Here is a 20,484-nt window from a genome sequence, read left to right on the forward strand (position 1 = left end):
GACATACGTTCGTCATCGAAAGTGGTTGTCATGGCAACCAGGATGCTGTTTTCCATCCGTTCCTGTCCACACTCTAACTCCCAAAGTTTTCAACTTTCACGTTTCATATTTGGTACATAGGTACAGACTGTGGAGACGGTGTGTCGTGACATACGTTCGTCATCGAAAGTGGTTGTCATGGCAACCAGGATGCTGTTTTCCATCCGTTCCTGTCCGCACTCTAACTCCCAAAGTTTTCAACTTTCACGTTTCATATTTGGTACATAGGTACAGACTGTGGAGACGGTGTGTAGCGACATACGTTCGTCATCTAAAGTGGTTGCTGTTTTCCATGTTGTAGCACAATTCTGGATATACCTTCTTGTTCGGGCGTATATTGTGCTCACTTGTGCTCTTGTTACTGATTACAATATACAAATACATATATTGCTTTATAATTGTACTTCACTGCAATGCTTTATGAAAAATATTAATTATTAGACTCGTCTTTTAAAAACGATAAATGTATAAACAGGCGAGCATTGGGTGGCTTTGACACCAACTCTGGTTGAACCTCTTGCTGTCCTTATCTTTATTACCGTGGCAGAAGCATTTGGATTTTGAATACCATATGTCTTAGGAGTTAGGATACCATACTCGGTGGTATGCAATGGTTCGAATGTCCGCTCTGAGTCTGGGAGGTTCAAACCCCGGCCGAGTTGTACTAAAGACTTTAAATATGACATGTGCTGCCACCTTGCTTGAGGCTCGGCATTCAAAGGATATATAGCATGGTCAAACAACACTGCGAAGGCAATGGCATACCACCCAGTATAACCCTTGCTAAAAAGACTGCTTCAATTTTCTGTTGAGAGAGTATGGTACATTAAAATCAAATCAAATACGTAAGGACGGTTCTCCATCAGCATTACCCTTTTGCAGCTTTTTTTTTTCTTAATGAAGACTGTCTTTATTATCGAAGGTTTTGTTGATGGAGATTTTTTTTAAAGCTCTTGGGACCAGTTTTGTGTACTGATTTGTGACCCAGTCTTTGAATGTCATCTTTTTCCTCTTGTAGTCTTAATTTTCCGAATGATTATGTTTCTCTTCCCCATCTCCCCCTCCCCCCCCCCTTCAGCTGCCACCCTTCCCTTCCCTCGCTCACGCTCGTCCAACCCAGGTTTTAAAATAGCGCCTTGAATGCTGCTCCCTGTCGTTTGTTGTAATTAATTAATTTTGTAGATCTCTTTGTCTCTCTTTCTCAATCAATCCATCCAGATTTTAAACTTCGTGTAAATTATGCTGCCACACCATCCTTTAATTCTTTTTGTTCCTTTTTTTTTTGTCCCTTTACTTTAATTGCTTTAATCTTCCTTCATCCATCTTTCAACCATGAACCAATTGTCTTGCCCACTTATTATATGTCTGTCAGCATTTATTAAATGGCTCCTTGATTCTACCCCCCCCCCCCAGCCACCCTATGATCACCATTCATGGGCGGAGAAATGTATTGCACCAATCCGGGTTTTCCCCATGCGTAATATGTGAGGTGTTCCAGACAAATTAGCTCTGCTCAGGAAGTTGGCTGCAGGGCGGTTTTCCCATGAACAGCTTAACTCCTCTGGGGAAAACATAGCCGAGGAAGCTGCTCCTCACATGCCAACCGAGTTCGTTTAGCAGTATGTGTGTGTGCTGCCAGTCACATAACCTAGTGCCTCGCTGTTAACTCCAAATGTGTCTTTGTAGATCGACTAGGACATGTGCTGACTCTTCATCTCAAACAATGATTGCTCCTCCATCTGCCTCCTTACTTTTTAATACTTTTAAATATGATCACTTTGGCATTTTCACAGACAAATGTAGATCTTCATCTGCAGCTTGATGGAGTACTGTCTCCCTTCTGGGCTGGCTCACCTGCCTCACACCTTGCTCAGCCTGACTCCGTGGAAACTACGGCCTTCAAGATTATTGCAATCTCCCATGAAGAAGCTGAGTCTATGGGTCTTTCAATTTGCCATCACACACAGGTCTGTGGTCTCTATCTTCTACTGCCTCCCTTCTGGTCTTGCACCCTCTGGTCTTTCCATGCTTTGCCCCCACCCCCCACCACTCCCCAGGTTTCTGCAAGGTTCACATGGTCCACCATCAATCCCCTTCTGGTGAAACTACCCCAATCCAGGATCGCTGTTCATGTCCTCTCATTTGTTCCTCTCCCCCCCCCCCACTTATACATTGGGTGGAACAACTTGCACATTCTCTTCAATCTCATTTTTTTCCTCCATATTTTCAAGACAGCAGTTCACCACCCTCTCAGATTGTCCCCAATCCAAAAGCATGATCTTTTCTACCCTCGTTAACCACCACCTTCTCCTCAACTCCCCCCCCCACCCCCAAGTCCACATTCCAAATTTCCAGCTTTTCCTTCCTGAGAGTTTCCTTCTGTATCCATCCTGTCCACCCCATGCTTCATTTCCTTCCCTCATTCCTTCCCAATTCCATTGTTTATCCAAATCTCCCTCTATCTTATCCTTCAACTCAGCTGTTAGCTGTCCTGTCCTTTTTGTCCTGTTGCGTCCTGATCCATTCCATTCAATGTTCAATGTTCCAGCTCCTCCATGAGCCTTGACTCTGTGTACAAAAACAAAATAAAACGGTGTCACATTGTCACAAAAAGCAACTGCTTTTTTTTTTTTAAACCACAACTACTCTTCTTGCTCTCACAAACAAAGCCATCATTCAACTCACATCCATGCAAAGGTGTGAATCATTGTATTTACAAATGGGATATTTCCAGAGAAAACATTTGAGGACAACAGCTTTGCCTTTTTGGTGAGTTTGAAGCGGTTATTCCTGAATGTGGTCAAAAATGTTTTCCTTTATAGAATGGAAGACTTCTTCACGTCCAGTTGAAGTTATGTCTCTGAACTCAGGTTGGTTTGGAGTATGCAAATAATGGAACAAAGCCCTTTTATGCTTCCGCAACCAAAGGCTGGAGGCTTTGTGTTTTCACATTGTCCGTCCGTCCATTTCCGTTTTTTTGGTTTCCACGATAACTCGTTCACCATGGAAGGGATTTCAACCAAACTTGACATTTGCATCGAGTGTAATACAAAAATTAACTATTTACATTTTTAGTTCAAAAGGTCAAAGGGCTTGTGCACTTGGAAAATAATTTTGCAGACCATAATTCCAAGTAGAAGTATCTAATGTTCTTCTTGCCTCTTTTCTCTCTCATGTGACCTTCATTTTTTAAAATCTGACCTTTAATTGAACTCAAACATAACAGTGTGTTGACATCTAACATGGGCAGAAGCATTTTCATTGACAAATTTGTGTCAAATTTTATATTTATATATATATATATATATATATATATTATATTATATTATATTATATATATTATATTATATTAGATATAAATATAATATATTCTTTAATACAATCCCTTGCATCCATTGTTCTCCTTTGGATCTTCCTCACTGTTCTTCATCGTTCGTATGCAGCACAAGGCTGTGGGGTAGCATCATTGGCTGAGGGTGCAGCTGCCACTGATGCAGTGCCCTCTGCTGGTTATGGCAGGAACTTGTAATTTGCTCATGGTGCCAGCGATAGTTCACCTACTCTTCATAAAGGACACCATGGAATCTTTAACGTCCAATGAATGCTGGCAGATGGGACGCCAGTTTAACGTCCATCCGAGGGATGGCACACACATTGATTAATCACCCAGCATGTGAAACATCAGGATGACAGTTTATAGCTGGGTCAGGATTTGAACCGAGGCTAGACAGCTTAGAGTTGAGTATGCGTACCTCTTCGTCTCTGTAAAGCACCTTCTTCACTTAATTTCCATGCAAAACAATTGTGTGTTTGTTATCGTGAACAAGCGAACACCAGATTATATCATCTCGTCGATGGTGTTTGTACAAATCATCAGTTGAAGACACCTGCATTGTCACATTTCAATCACATTACAACAAAGCAATTTGATTATCGTTCTTTTTGGTATCATCATTGCTGGTGAAAACCCGAAACTCGGATGGAACTCGATGTTCTCTGGTACTTTGAAAGACGTACACAACTTTGCGCAATTGAGAGGTGCAACACTTTGCCATGTCAATAGTTGCAACACAGGTGTAATTGCTATGTCGGAGTAATTTGAGTCCACGCGTCATATTGGTGGCAGAAGCTGGATAGTTCAGTTGATCTTTATTCCACTTGGTTAATGACATTCCACTCAAAGATAGCACAATATGTAATTGGATGTAGCTTAATGTCTCCTCGTTTATTCTCTGCAACGAAAGAGAAATTTATTGTCTCACATCATGTGTGATTTATAGATCTATTCCTGCATACTGAGCTTTGATGAGCACTTCACTTTGCATTAATGACATTCTTCCTTCACTCCTACCCACCACTGTTCATGTGACGAAAGCAGGGCATTTACTGCTTTGTGTGGAGCTCAACAGACGGGTGCAAGGAGTGTGAGAAGTACGGTTGTAGCAGGCGGGTTCCTGTCACGGTGAAGTGATGGAGGATGGTGGTGTGAGTTCTTCAACACTTCAGAAGAAGAAGCCTGCAGGATTGACCATCTCTATTCCGCCTGATGACCATGTCACAAAGGTCACTATGCTATATATATATATATATATATATATATATATATATATATATATATATATATATATATATATATATATATATATATATATATATATATATATATATATATATATCAAAGCTATATGAATGTCATATATCAAAGCTATATGAATGTTTAAATGATAGTTGAGGTTTCTTTTTCTTTTCCTTTTTTGACATTTTTTATATATATATATATATATATATGAGTATCAGTTGGGGCATGATGCCCAACACTTTTTTGGTGACTAATTTTTGTAATCCTTCCTTTTTAACACTTCTGTTTACTTTTTAACTTTTACCTTTTTAACAATGCAACTGAATTTTATTAAAGTGATAATGTTAAGAAGAGAGGAACCTCTTGGGGGTGTGGGGGTTTAGGGGGTGGGGCGGGGTGGGGGTTGTAAATATTTACATTGCACTGAAACATATAATTTCTCTGAGCAGAGCGAGGGAAACATGTTTTTGCGTGTGTTTCTTTTTGTCATAAATTCTCAAAACGATTCTAAATATAGACAAAGGACGCTCTACCACACTTGAAAAGAAGTACTTGAAAGAAAAAAGTTTTGCTGAAAACTCGACATTCATTTTAATAATTGTCACATCATAATAATCCAATTGAATGAAAATCAGACATTGCATATAATGAAACAAATGACGTCATGATCAAAACAAATCAATGCCTCTGACATATTGAACAAGGTTTGACATGGAAGTGACCTTCAGAATTACAGGTTGCCATCAGCTGAACATTTGCCTTCATCATCTCGACGATGTGAATCAGTTATAACAAAGCTTTATTCTCCAACACATTTGATGCCTATCGTATACTCTGGAGAATTTCCCACGGTCAAAAAACGTGTTCTTGAGTCTTCCAAATGCAGACCGAGTACCGAGTTCAAACAGAATGATTGTGACTGGATTATCTGATACCTGAGATGCCATTGCACTTCTGGGTTCATGAATGGTGAGGAGGAGAAAACCGTCTCCAATGACAATAAATGATTCCAGTAATTCGTTAATCACGTATCCACCATGGGAACAAACTGAATGGTACAAATCAGTTCCATGATGAACGTTGTGGTCAACATCACCTGTGGTCTGTGGAATATCGTGTGATCCCACATTCCAAGACCACATCTTCGGTTATGTACACCTTGATACATGTGGAGAAAAACCATCGCTTTGGGGTTTGGGGGGGGGAGGAGGGCATGCCGGGTGTGCCCCCCCCCCAGATCCGCGCACACTCTGGATCTGCCTCTGATATAAGAATAAGATGATTCATGTGTGTCCTCGGTTGATGTTTTCTGTATGGCTACCCTTTTGTAAATCTTTGTCACTGTCATAACTGCAGTCAATTTTCATGCACCAAGTGCATTGCTCAAATTATATGATGTGCTCTGGGGACTGACACATGACAACCGACTCCCTTATTCAACCATCGTGGGATCCCTAACTTCCACAAACAAATGGCTGTATCCATATTTGTGTGCATGTGGAACCATAGAGTTTGATGACCACGATTGGAGCATGGTTCGTTGTTATTTATTGCAGTACCTCCATTAGTGGTTATATGACTTGCTTCATGCCATTATCCATGTGCATTGTACACAATTTTATTTGACTTTTGTTATCATCGATGACAGCTCGTGTTTTTTGCCATACAGAGCGTAGTTATTATCTTGACACTTTAAAAAATAACAAAAGTGGGTTTGGGGGGGGAGGGGGGATATAGTAATCGGCTCTGTCTGTTGGTCCATCTCGCTGTCTCCTCTTAAACTGTTGTGCAGAAATTCACCAAACTTGGTAGTTATGATCTCCGCATCGTAAGAAGGTGCGAGAGCAGTTTCATTTTTGGCCCTGCTATTTGGATTCCTGGGGTGGGGTCAAAAGGGCAATACCAAAAAAATGAAATTACGGGCAAATTTTTTAACTTTTTTTTTTTGAAATGAAACTTTGTATTTGCAATCAACATTGGGAGGCACATGAATATATAACGATTCCTTGGATTTGGCCCCCGGTTCATGCCCCTGGGGTGAGGACTTAGGATCACACGGGTCAAAACGGGAAAAAGTTTAACTCCAAATTTGATATTGGGTCATTCCTGGTGGAACAAAGGGCCATCTTTCAACTTTGCTTTCGGTGGGAAGCGTGTGGATTTGCAATGGTGCGTCGTCAACTTCGCACAAGTATTAATTTGTGTTGAGAATAGTTTTAGATTTCCAATGGTTTAACCAAATGTGCCGTTCTTTCAAAAGCAAAAAACTGTCTCGACATTTATTTTGTTTTTTTTTTTGCAATATTTTCGACAACAATAGGTATGTGCATGCTTCCTTTTACTTTGCTTTTTAGTTCTACAGGTGCCATTACACAGCTTATTCTTACCAGAAACAGCTGGGGGGCTAGGGTAGGAGGCAGGGGAGTCATGGCATCTTTCTTCATATCCTGCATATAGAGATGCCAAGTCCCCATAGGAAAAGAACCCATGTGCAGTTTGAAGTTGGAGGTGGCCATTGCAACTTAGTCGAACATTCGCAAGCACACCCTCAGCACAACCACTAAGTTTCAACGCATATCTTCCCACAAAACAAACAGACGTGCATGTTTCGATGCATTCCCCCTACACCGATGATCACTATCATTTTTATTATATTTCAATGCATAGAATTGGTGTATTTTAGAATGACTTGTACATTTTCTGCGAGTTTAATATTTTTGTGTGATAACATCCATTTTTCAAGTTATTCATGAGCAGGTATGATAATTCCACACTTTAACATAAAAGTAAAAAAATCTAATTTAGAGATGACAATCCTAACTTAGTAGAATGTTTCCAGTCACCAAATTTCAACTCATTTCTTTCAGCGGTTAAGGAGTTTATAGAAGACGCACGCACACACGACAAATTAGATATCGTATAATTTCTATGCATTGAATTTGAATTTGGTGACTGGTAGTGTAGCAGTCATGATAGCTCAAATATCCTTTTTAGTTCACCTGTACTCCTGGACTTCAGTCAGGTGAGCTTATGCGACCGAGCAGTGTTCAAAGGTGTCTGTCAGTCAGGCCGTAAGCGCTTCCGTCATTATCGTTTGAACCAAACACACAATTTTGAAACTTCGCCACAAGCTTCATATCTGATGCCCAACGAAGGTTTATTGACCGCATCAAAATCTACGCTCATTACAGGGGTCTACGGGAGGTGTGTGTGTGTGTGTGTGTGTGTGTGTGTGTGTGTGTGTGTGTGTGTGTGTGTGTGTGTGTGTGTGTTTGACCCCCAAAAATAGGTATTTGCTCTCTTCTCCGAAACACAATTTTGATGAAACTTGACCATAACCTTCATCACCCATGATGTACCAAAGTTTGTTCATGACATTAAAAAATATCAGGGTTTAGGAGGGTATGCAGGGGGTTTGAGTGGCTGTTGCTCCTGATCCAGGTGAGCTTCAGGATGCACGGTCCTATATTTTCTGGGGGTTTTCTTGTAGTTCTCCAATGATTGTGGACTGTACAGTGTACATGAGATATGGTGTTCTCTCTTAAAGGCAGGTAAAAGAAAAAGGCAAGATTTTACTGTATTTGCAGAATGTTGCTTGTGGAGACATGCTACTTGTAAGTGATAGTACCACAGGCTTTTCTTGAGGAAGAAGATGCGTGTGCTTTGCTAACATAGCAGTGAAGCATTTGAATATATGGAGATGTCAAGTCCCATAGGAATGGAACCCACGTGCAGGTTTTGACTTCACACAAATGAGCCCCTGTGAGCTTCAAATTCTATATCATTTTTTATTACAAACCGATAAAAAGCTGTTTTTTGTCTAAGTAGGCATTAACCCTTTGAACCCTAGTGGCTGTTTTACCGGCCTCGATTCAAACCTCCATATACACGAGCGGCCGGTTTACCAGTCTCTATTCAAACCTCCATGTACCTGAGTGGGCAGATTTTTCTCCTGGGAGACCAGGGTGGGGGAGCTAAAGGTCCAAGGAGCTCAGGGTTCAAAGCGTTAATGTCTCGCTTGTTTAGGAAGAATTCAAGGGATATCGTATAGTCACAAGTGTTCAAATTCACAGGATATGGTCACAACTCACAAGTGTCCAACAAAATTCATCAACAGTCTCGTAATGGCATAATGGTTAGTGCGTCTGCTCAGCGCCAGTCTGGGTTTTGCACCCTGGTATCACCTCTTGCATGGGGTTACTAAGCAGTGGCCAGGCAGGTTTGTAGGCATATTCCCTGATTTGGCACGACTGTTCATACTCTGAATAAAGTTGTTCCCACGTTGGTAAGACTGGTGCTTGGTTGTGGTGTCCAGTCTGAAGATTCACTTTAACGTTGGTGGTGTGACGCCAGTGTCCAGAAACATTCCTATGCACTCTTCAGCTTGGGGACTGCTCTCTGTGAAAGATCACCAATGAGAGCCATCTTTGGACTCCAAGCGCACCCTTCACAAGAAGATGAGCGGATCACCAGCTCATTCTGTAACTGTGTCATAAAGCATCATTTTACATTCCACAATGGGATTCGCAACGTGCCCTCCATCAGTATGGCTACCACACACCATGCAACTAAGCAGTGGGCACTCAACAAAACTGAAATGGTAAACTCCTTTGAAAATTTGAGCCACAATTTACAATGTACTTTGTTGCTTGATACCAACTTTTCTCCCTGTCTTGCTGAGGGTGTCAACTGGGAGAAGAAGATTAAATCATCTCTCTCGCCCCCCCCCCCCTTCCATTCGTTGTACTCACATGGCTTCGCTTATCCACAGTGGGCTCCCAGACTTGTCAAACAACACTTTGGAATTGAACTGTAGTCCTGCACCATAACCTCCACAAAGCCAGAGATATTCCAAGCACTTGAATCTATTCGATGAGCTCCACACTACCGAAGGTGCAAGGTCCATGCGTACCTCAATGTCTCGACCACAAGTTGCCTGCCTGGCATGATTCCCATGGCCACAACCCAGTCAAGTCTTACCGGGAACCTGTCCCAACAAGCTTATGAAGTCCTGTCCCCTCTGCAAAAAGTGGGTCATTTCGACTCCTGCCATTTCCTCAGTGAGTGTTCTTACTTTTCCGAACGAGATCGTAGGTACATTGCTGGAGCATGCCAAGTAAGTGGCATATCTGAAGAGTCATACGACGAGCCAGGATACTTAGCTTAACATGTGCCTCTGTTAATGAGGTTCACAATACAGATCACCCTGGAACTTTGCACTACCCTACATGTCCAAGTTTACCAGTCCCCATATCTACCTACCTTCCATGGTCACCGGGTTATCAACAGTGGCACCATGGGAAACCTGATTCGTCCAATCACAGCAAACAACTTGGGAGTCAAGATTCAGAAAAGTTCACAGTCTGCTCATCAGGCAGATGGGCCCTCCCCTTTCTGCTCATCGCAGAACTTCGCATTGTTGGTAATTCTGGTGCTTATTGTCAACCTCATCCACATAGGTACATGTTAAGTGTTTCAATGCGATATCAGTGAATGGGCTGCAAATCCTTGCTTCGAAGGCTGAACTTTGAGATGTTTGACATTTCATTGAGTCAAACAACATCTCATTTCGCACCGTTAAGCATCACATTATCTTGGGTGATGGCATCACGTACCTGTACAGTTCTCAGGGGAAGAGCTTGATTGCCATACCGTACGCCAACCTCATGGATTATATGCTCTCCCTCATATGACAACTGTGTGACCTGGAGAGTTTATTGAAGTGGAGCTTCCAAAGAACATTTCAAGTGTTGACTATACGTTTGCACTTGAATCTCGCATGAATGCCCCTGTTGCTGCGAGCCATTCGGCTCTGGCCCCATCCTGGTGGCATCAGTGTGAAGGTTTGGATCCTCCAACTTAACCAATGAACCCCCGCTCTCAAACAACCAGAACAGTTTTGCCACATCTGCCCAGTATTCATACTCTAGTACACCAAGGAGTATCCAGATGCTTATACCAAACTAGTTCCCTTAGGGTCAAACACATACCCACTTCACCCTGACCATGCTCCACAACGGTCTCCCTCGACCCTGACAATGCGCTCATTCCTGACGTGATTGAGGTTCTGTGCCCTCTTTGAAGAATATGATGACTTGTTTGACCCAGTGTTCCAAGGCTACAGTGGTGCTGCTGGCCGCTTTGAGGCTGTTGTTGACATAAGTCCGGTTAATCCACCACAATGCAAAGTCCGGCTGCCACAGGATGCGCACGATAAGCTCGGTGAACTGCAACACAAGTTTGATGATTTGGAAAAAGTTGGTGTCTCTTCCTGCCTGGAAGATATGCATACAATCAATGAATACCTGAATCTCTCATTCCTGATCAATAAGCTCAATGGAGTTTTTCGCCTCGTCACAGCGTTTGCTGACGCAGGCTGGTGCAGTAATCCCAAACCCTCTCTTATGCCAAACATAGGTTCCAATTTGTAAAATTGCTCAGTGGAAGTAGCTCATTTCCACAAACGTTGCAAGTGCCTTCCACTAAATGCCATTATCCAACCATTCTATGAAGGTACTGTGGGTTAGCCACACCTTTCCATGGAATATATGTGCATACCAGATCAGCTATGGGCATGCCTGGGTCAGAAACGCCACTCGATGAGCTCATGTGGTAAAAATAAATGTTACCTTTGGAAACTGCATGAATCCTTCATTCCCGCTACTGCTTTATCAATCCCAGAAAGAGGTGTTTTAAAATCGGACATTTTTGTGATTAAACGGACACAAATTTTTGTTCCAAGTAAATCCATTATTAGCTTTCCAACTTAGGAAATTGATTTTAGCTTTCCAACGGTGCCATTTTTATTCTTATGTGATACCAGAAATTGCTACATTATAGCTCGAGGTCCTGCTTCTTCTTCGCATGACAGACTGACGGATGAGTCTCTCTTTTTACTTGTAGTAAAACCTGCTCCCTACGGGAGCGAAAAAAAAAAAAAAGGTGTCGATACTTGCATCCTCCGGCAGGGGTCAGTGGTTAAGCCATTTCCAATATTCGCCATCTACAAGCAAAAATTACAAGTCTTTTCACCTATTCTCCCTGGGGAGTGAGAGGCAGGGGTGAGGAAGGGAATGATTTTGTGCCCGTGATCTCACCCTGGGTACACCGAGCACGTATACAAAATTTGGTGGAGATTGTCCCAGCCATTTTTGATTCTATAATTATCAAACATACAGAGAATTCCCTTATTTTATATCGTAAGAATAATTTATCTTTAATTCTCATACTTTCGTGTCATCTCTCGGCCATTTCCCGTTAAGGGAGATTATTCTTTTCTTGTTTTTTTGAAACCCGACAACCATATTCTTCATTGTGGTATCTGATAACACACACCTTTTTGTTAGTTGAAATATGACCGTGTAAACTGCAAAAAGTATATATGATTGATCAATGGTGGCTATCTTGGTTTTACGGAGCAACTTGGATTTCTCAATCTTGAAACGCTCCGGTCCATCCATGATGTATGCGAAATTCCTGATTGATCGGTTCAGCGGTTCTGAAAGTCTTTTTTTTAAATTTTTTACAACACAAGTCGTAAATCCAAATTGAGTGCAAAGCCATTGGGGCAATTGGTTGTTGAGGGAGAAGTTGAATAATTTGGTCACAAGTGTTCAAATTGTAATCGTTGTATCCTATAATCCAGACATATCCGTTTTCTCCATTGAAATCCATTAACTTCCCGATGCCAGAGAACAGTCAATGTGGATTGACCAATGCCGGCCATTTTCTTTTACAAAGATTCGTACTTCTTCAGAAATATCAGTTCATTGATGATGTATGTGAAGTTTCATGTGCATCAGTTCATTGGTTCTCGAGAAAATCCTTGAATTTTTCCTTTGAAAATAATTTGTAAATTCAAGTTGGCTGATAATTCTTCAACAGCTTTAACAGAAAATGTTTGTTTTTTTCATAAATTTAAGCCTTTAGACCAATCACCTTCATTGGAGAATATGTAGTGGACTTCAATACTCGAAACAACCCTGTGACATTTTAATGTCACTGTGGTCATGCCTCGTATCACAAAATAAGGTTGAATAATAATAAAAAAAAACCCAGAAAGAACAATAGGCTTCCAGCCATCCTTACTTGGAAGGCTGAAAATTTTTATTAAAGTCATTATTACAGGTCAGGTATGGGAGCATGTGCCAGAACAGCACGTCGCTGCGTCCACTTTCCGCCGGTACTCCAGGGGCCTCCGTCTGGCCATCCCCCAGGCAGATGCCAGGCCCATCCCCATCTCCTTGAGATGATGGTCAACCTGTTGCAACCATGAGGAACGTGGTCGGTCCACTGGCCTCCTCCACTCATGAGACTCCCTCGCTGAGAGAATCTGGTGAGCAGGATCAGCGTCAGGAAAACGAGCCACATGTCCATACAGCCGCAACTGACGCTCACGGACCATGCAGGGAACAAATCTCATCCGAGTCTCTCTCAGCAACCGCTCGTTGGACACAAAATCCGACCAGCGATAGCCAAGGATTCTCCGAAGAGACCTGGTACCAAAGGAATTAAGTCTCTGTCTCAGATCCTTGGTCAGAGTCCAAGTCTCGCACCCATAGAGCAAGAGTGGAAGTAACAAGGACCTGAAAACTCGGACTTTCGTCCTCCCGCACAGGTACTGGCAGCGCCACACCCCATGATCCAGTGAATCCATGACTCCCCAGGCCCGACCCAGACGTCTATTGACCTCTGACTCGCAGCCAGCAGAGACATGCATATCACTGCCAAGGTAAGTGAATCTCTCCACGACCTCAACATCCTCACCACAAACAGACACAGACAGGACAGCAGCATCCAAGATGTTACCGAAAGCCTGGATCTTAGTTTTGACCCAAGAAACCCGTAATCCCAGCGGCTCCGACTCCTCATTCAGCACCTCGAGGGCCCCCAAGAGGATGTCTAAAGTCTCCGCAAAGATGACTGCATTATCTGCAAAATCAAGGTCCGAGATCTTGACATTCCCAAACGATGCACCGCAACTTGATCTCTCCGACATCCTCCCTGGAATCCAGTCCATACAAGTGCTGAAAAGTGTGGAGGCAAGTACACATCCCTGACGAACTCCAGTAACAACTGGAAATAAGTCAGAGATGGTACCACCACACTTCACAGCACTCTCAGTACCAGAGTAGAGTTCAGACATCAGATCGATCAGTTTTGGTGGCACCCCATGAAGACCAAGAATCCTCCAGAGGACATCCCGATTCACTGAATCGAACGCTTTACAGAGATCAACATAGGCTGTAAGCAGCCCCTGCCGAAACTCTCGTCTGCGTTCAGTGAGGACACGAAGTGCAAGGATACGGTCAATCGTTGACCTCTTTGGTGTAAAGCCTGACTGCTCCGGACGCTGGTGCTCAAGCAGATGGTGGCGAACCCTATCAAGAATTATCCGAGCAAAGACCTTGTCCGGCACTGAGAGCAGCGTCACCCCTCGGTAGTTGTTGCAGTCTTGGCGATCACCCTTCCCTTTCCAGAGAGGGACAACAAGGCCCCTCTTCCAGTCAGCTGGGATGATGCCTGTGTTCCAGGCAGAGCACAAAACTGCATGCAACGACACGAGTGCAGCATTTCCACCAGCCTTGAGAAGTTCGGCATGGATGCCACAGATCCCTGGAGCTTTGCCCCATTTCAACTGGTTCACCGCAGCCCGTGTTTCCACAAGCGAAGGTGGACCACAGTTGATTCGAGGGCCAGCAACAGGGATTGTAACACCCTTGACGTCCAACTCGACAGCTGGCGGATCAGCCTGGTACAACCGCTCGAAGTAACCGGCCCAGCGGGCCTTCACTTCAGACTCCTCTGTCAAGAGCCTACCACTCTCTGCTCGAACTGCAGTGCTCTGAGGGATGGGCTTGGATGAACGTAATGTGCGAATTCCCCTGTAAGCGGGACGAGAATCACCTGTCCACAGGTGATGTTCTACCCCCTCACAGATTCCTCGCACATAGGCCTCCTTGTCCACCCTCGGTGCACGTACAGTTTTATGCCTCAGCTCCCTGAACAGCTCAGCTCTGCCATTCAGCCTGGCCCTGCGACTCTGGTCAATGGTATCCAGTGTCCCTTGAGAGACAAAATTCTTCTTTGCCCTGCAGTGAGCTCCAAGGCATCCACCGTCAACATCAAGGATGGTGGTCTTGAAGGCGCTCCACAACTCTTCAGGACCCCCCAAAGCAGCCAGACCCCCCAAGTGTCCACTCAGCCTGTTCGCAAACTCCTCAGCTACTCTCTCATCCCTAAGCTTGGCAACATCCAGCCTAGGCTGGGATGGTGCCATTCTCCAGGATTTAAGGTGCAGCTTTAGAGTTGCTACAACAAGCCTGTGGTCAATATTGAGGAACTGAGCACTCCGGTAGACCCTGCAGTTCTGGATCATCCTCCAACGACCATCAATGAGGACATGGTCAATCTCCTTTGCCACACCGCCAGCGTTGGAATACCAAGTCCAGCAATGAACTTGTGGGCGCTGAAACCATGAACCAGCCACCCTAAGTCCATGACTTCTTGCAAAGTCAAGGAACTTAGTGCTATTCTGGTTCATAGTTCCTGACCCATGGGGACCAACACACACCTCATAACCATCCCTATCAGTTCCAGTCGATGCATTGAAATCCCCCAAGACAAGAAGTGTATCTCGTCTGGGGCACTGATCAACCACAGACTCGAGTGTGGCGTAGAATACATCCTTCACGGTGAGATCACTCGCCTCAGTCGGAGCATAAACAGAGACCAGGGAAATGACACCTAAGGAGTGGCGAATCCTTAATCTCATAATACGCTCGTTGACTGGTGTTACCTCAATTATCATTGGGGTCAGCTTATTGGACACAGCTACAGCAACTCCTTGGGTATGGTAACCATCAGAGCGACCAGACCAATAGTAGGTGTAACCACCCACCATTATCTCGCCGCAATCCGGTCTCCGAACCTCAGAGAGAGCTGCAATCCCGATGTCCAAACGCTTGAGCTCAGATGATAACAGAGACAGGTGATCATCCTCTCTTAGGGATAGGACATTCCAGGCACCCACCCGAAGGGACCGCCTCAGGTTAACCCAAGGAGACCGCCGTCTGGTGGACGACTCCTCAGCACCACTCTGACACACTCTCCCGCAATCTGACCCAGGGATGTTACCCTGTGGTTTCCCTCCTATCATCAAAGATTTGGGGTCCCGAAGGCTTTGCCCCAATCCCATCATCCGGTGAACTGCCCTGCGAAGGGAAGCTGCACAGGAGGTACTCCCACGGAGTGGGTTTTCAGATTTTTTTTGCGTTTTGCGGAATGAAGGGTTTTACGGTGGCTGGAGTGCAAATCCTGCCACCAACCTCCTAATAAGAAGTGACCCAACTGCAGGAGGACGTCCGCAGACACAGTTGGGCACTAGATATGAATGGCCGTTGGCTCACAAGGAGCTCCTCCGCCCTTTGACAGGTTTTGTTTTTAATCCTGCTGGGTGTCCATATCCAAACACCCCCCCTCACCAGAAAACCTGGTGGGGGAGACGGTTTAGTCGCTGACAACCCGACCATGGAACAGGTTAGTACAAGTTTACATGGTACCTGTAGCAGGTCACAGATCGAACCTGACCTGACATCATTATTACATTCAATACTATTTTTGAATTGCTATTAAAAAAGAGCAGGTCATTGTGTTAACACTGTCTAAATACCTGTCCTAGTTGAGGGCAGCTTCACCAGCACCCTGCTGAGCCCTTCACGACATGTGATGCCTCCATTGGCAGCGGTGAGAAGACTGACCGATTATTGAATTGAAGATAAAGGCATCATTTGAAGGGCATTAGGGTTACACAGCCAGTATATAATTTAACACGACAGAAATTTGAAAACAACCCAGAACTTCAAGTTCAGTTTTTGTTTGTACCATATGGGGTGAGCATTTTCAATTTTTCTTTTTCTTTTTCCGAAGGTGCGTTGAAATTGTTGGCTCGTTCATTTCTGGCAAGCTTACCACTTGTGATAGTCCTGTGTTTCAGCCCTCATGGTGTAAATCCAACAAATCTCCATCCTTTTGTGTTCTGCATCTGTCTCAGACCTGCTATAGTTCAAAGCAGATGTTAAGCAAGCTATTCCATTTGTTTGTGTTTGCTTGTAGACGGTAAAATCTTGTGTTATTTTCTGTTGCTTTGTTTTGATACAGTAAGAGTATTGATGTTGCTGTTCTTTTGCCACCCACATTGGCTGTTTCATTTTTTTTTCCTCCTCATTGTCGTTCGCACTGTTTCAACAGCCGGTGTACACACGCAGTGTCAGCCTGCCGTTGGACCATCCACGAGCACCGTCCCCTGCTGAACAGAGCCGCTCACGTGCCAGTGCTTTCCAGCGCCAGGCCTCCATCACTCACTCAATCCGAAAGTGAGCTGCGGGGCCGTAACGGGTCGGGTGGGGTTAGGGTGCCCACACACACACACAAGAGGGTGTGAAGGACGTAGCATTTGCTTTGTCGGGCTTTTATCACCTCGGACTTGTTCCCAGCCTCTGTGAAGTCGATACTGCTTGGCCTGACGTTGATTGTGGTTTGGCAGAAAACAAGTTTTTCTGTTATCCCTTTTTTATTATCTCCCCCAATCTCATTACCATCCTTTTCCTTCTTTATTTCCCCCCTCTTTTCTCTAAAGTAATCTTAATGTCTCATCTTTTGCTTTACCGTCATAATTGCTTCTTGTATCTTACATCTGCTCCTTCGCTGCAGTTTTTTTTTTCTTTCCGAAAGACATCATTCTCCGTGCGTGTAACGCTTGGCAGACTTAAGAAAAACATTCTTGTTTGCTTTCAAAGTTTATTTTGTCTCTTGACATCTGCATGATCAACCGGCGTATACAAAGATTGAATTAAAATTTGAATTGCTTTCCAAAAAGCTTACTCACGATGAATCGATATTATTCAAAGTGTAGTTAGAGGAGTGTATCATTTTTATTTCTTGGTCCTGGCAAGCTTACCTTCTGAAGTGCAAGCGTGTAATATTAATATGTTGTGTTTATGCCATGTAGGCATGTCACCCAATGTTTGTGTATGCATGTGCTTGTGTGATAGCAATAATTTACTTGTCCTTTATTGAGCTTATCCTTTTCCTACCTATCTGCTCCTTGGACATTTTAGCCTTTTCTCCGGTGGTGGGTTATCTTCTCTGTCTCTTCTTTCCTTCCCTCTGCACCCTTTCTGCCCCCCCCCTGTCCTTTCCAATATTACCTGCGACTCGAGCTGCCCTCAGCGCTATGGCCGAACTCACTCGGTAACTGAAAGAGGTGCACATGCTGCGAGGAAGCCTCTATCACCACTATCACCGCGTGACTGGATCAGGTATTGCTTTGCCGTTAAACCTAAGGCGGTAGCCTGCTTTCGGTGTCGAACATTTGTAGTCATCTTGCATGTAGATTGCTGTGAGTAATGATGTCGATTCATTTGCATGCTTTTTTTATTGCCAATTGTTGGTACGGTTTGGCTTTGGGTGAAAAATGTATGAAAGTATTTTCCACATGTTGGAGACTGGGTCTTTTTGCAGTATTTTGCATAATAATTGCTTTGTGCATACTTCCATTTGGCTTCCTTCTCCTTTGTTCTGTAGCTGCCATTACAATTATTGTTTTTTTTTCTTTTTTTAATGTGTTTTTAAAACTTTATCTCCCCATTCGTCTTAACATCCATGTAAAAATGGTCGATTTACTTCCTGGGTTGTTGATGCTTACCTCGTGTATATATAGTGAGGGAAAACATGCTTGTGATTTAATAGCTTTTATTCAAGCCACTAAAATGCTTGTCAGTTCAGCCCTGACCTGTGCAACCATGGAAGCTTTGGACCTCTGGTCGAGTTCTTCTTCGCATATATCAAACACACAGTGCTTATGTTCATGTTGCTGTATTTGAGATCTTGAATGTTAGGTCCCTGCTTGATATAGAAGGAGATTGATAGTGATTGCTAGTAGGGATTGCTGGGTAAGTAGCTCATTTGAGATATTCTGAGGCCAAGAGAGTGGAGCTGGTTGTGAGAGAACACGCGACTTTCCAAATGACGTAATCGGCCACAGAATGCTCAGTGTGCATGCTCAGAAACCCCAGGAAATAGCGACCTTTGGGGCACCATAAAAGTACCATACACTACATGGCCAAAAGTATGCGGACACCCCTTCTAATTAGTGGATTCGGCTATTTCAGCCACACCCATTGCTGACAGGTGTACAAAATGAAGCACACAGCCATGCAATCTCCAAACAAATATTGGCAGTAGAATGGGCCATACTGAAGAACTCAGTGACTTTCAATGTGGCACTATCATAGGATGCCACCTTTCCAACAAGTCAGTTCTTCAAATTTCTGCCCTGCTGGAGCTGCCCCGGTCAACTGAAAGTGCTGCTATTGTGAAGTGGAAACGTCTAGGAGCAACAACAGCTCAACCGTGAAGTGGTAGGCCACACTATCTCACAGAACGGGACCGCTGAGTGCTGAAGCACGTAGCGCGGAAAAATCGTCTGTCGTCGGATGCAACACTCGCTTTGTCAGTTTGGAACTCAGTAGTAACGTCAACACAAACACAGTTCGTCAAGAGCTTCATGAAATGGGTTTCCATGGCTGAGCAGCCGTACACAAGCCCACAATCACCATGCGCAATGCCAAGCGTCGGCTGGAGTGGTGTAAAGCTTACCGCCATTGGACTCTGGAGCAGTGGAAATGCATTCTCTTGAGTGAATCACACTTCACCATCTGGCAGTCCGACGGACGAATCTGGGTTTTGCAGATGCCAGGAGAACGCTCCCTGCCCGAACTATAAAGTTTGGTGGAGAAGGAATAATGGTCGGGGGCTGTTTTTCATGGTTCGGGCTCGGCCTCTTAGTTCCAGTGAAGGGAAATCTTAATGCTGCAGCATACAAAGATATTCGAGATGATTCTGTGTTTCCAACTTTGTCGCAATGGTTTGGGGAAGGCCCTTTCCTGTTTCAGCATGACAATGCCCCCGTGCACAAAGCGAGCTCCATACAGAAATGGTTTGTCGAGATCGGTGTGGAAGAACTTCACTGGCCTGCACAGAGCCCTGACCTCAACCCCATCGAACACCTTTGGGATGAATTGGAATGCCGACTGCGAGCCAGACCTAAAGGCCCAGTCACACCTTGACATTTTAGCCAGCAATGGCAACGTATTAAAATGTATGTAAAACGCCGGCTTACGTTGAACTTTTGATGTTTTTTTTAAAGATTCGGACGTATTCATAACGACTTGGTCTTATGCACTACATATTAGTAATGGACACAGAACGTTTCGTTGTGTTATAGATAACTTGTGCCAACGAATGCTGAACCTGTTGTCGGCCTTCACAACCTATGCCCAACGATAGTCTAACTTATGCATAGCGCTCCACGCATCGCCGACGATGACGTGGCGTAGGTTATGAAAAGGCTGCCGCACAACGATTCAAATCATAAGTGCCGCAGAAATGGAAGTGTCAACATCGCAGTCACACCTTGACGATCTTGCCAGCATATGCCGACCTCTGAAAAATGCGTCTAAAACGTTGGCGTACGTCGAATACGGTATGGGTAAGTTTGGTATGCGTGAATAGAACGCTAAAGTACGCTATCATAGGTTGTATTAAATGGAGTACGTCTTGTAATTTTAAACATGTTGAAAATTTTACGACGTACTCGCCGTATGACACACGCTCTGCATGCGATGGGAATAAGTTGTACGCACGATATGCGATCGTTGACACACATCGACACACGTTACTTGAAAGGTACTCATAAGTCGAAACACGTCAAGGTAATGGTTAGCGTCAGTGTTCCAGACTCCCGGTTTTTTTTTCTTCGGTATGACGGTGTTCAATGTACAGTGCGGTTATGATTTAAATCGTTG

The 20,484-nt window shown here is 44.0% G+C and overlaps 1 protein-coding gene across 12 annotated transcripts in view; it reads left to right on the top strand.

Annotated features, from left to right (window-relative positions):
* RHBDF1 (rhomboid 5 homolog 1) overlaps positions 1-20,484 on the top strand; it is a 155,502-nt gene that overhangs the window by 19,526 nt on the left and 115,492 nt on the right. For 6 of the 12 annotated variants that reach the window (XM_085885390.1, XM_085885402.1, XM_085885391.1 and 3 more), the window contains 3 exons: positions 4,418-4,602; positions 16,868-16,992; positions 17,839-17,937. In XM_085885390.1, the coding sequence (XP_085741516.1) occupies positions 4,510-4,602; positions 16,868-16,992; positions 17,839-17,937 (317 nt within the window). In that variant the 5' untranslated portion in view covers positions 4,418-4,509. Of the gene's footprint in view, positions 1-1,677; positions 2,007-4,414; positions 4,603-16,867; positions 16,993-17,838; positions 17,938-20,484 lie in introns of those variants that run through there. The other 6 variants (XM_085885392.1, XM_085885393.1, XM_085885394.1 and 3 more) reach the window with 4 other exon arrangements.

This window comes from Eptatretus burgeri, chromosome 6, assembly GCF_056783735.1.
Source record: "Eptatretus burgeri isolate ZD-2024b chromosome 6, Ebu_testis_v1, whole genome shotgun sequence".
Classification (NCBI taxonomy): Eukaryota; Metazoa; Chordata; class Myxini; order Myxiniformes; family Myxinidae; genus Eptatretus; species Eptatretus burgeri.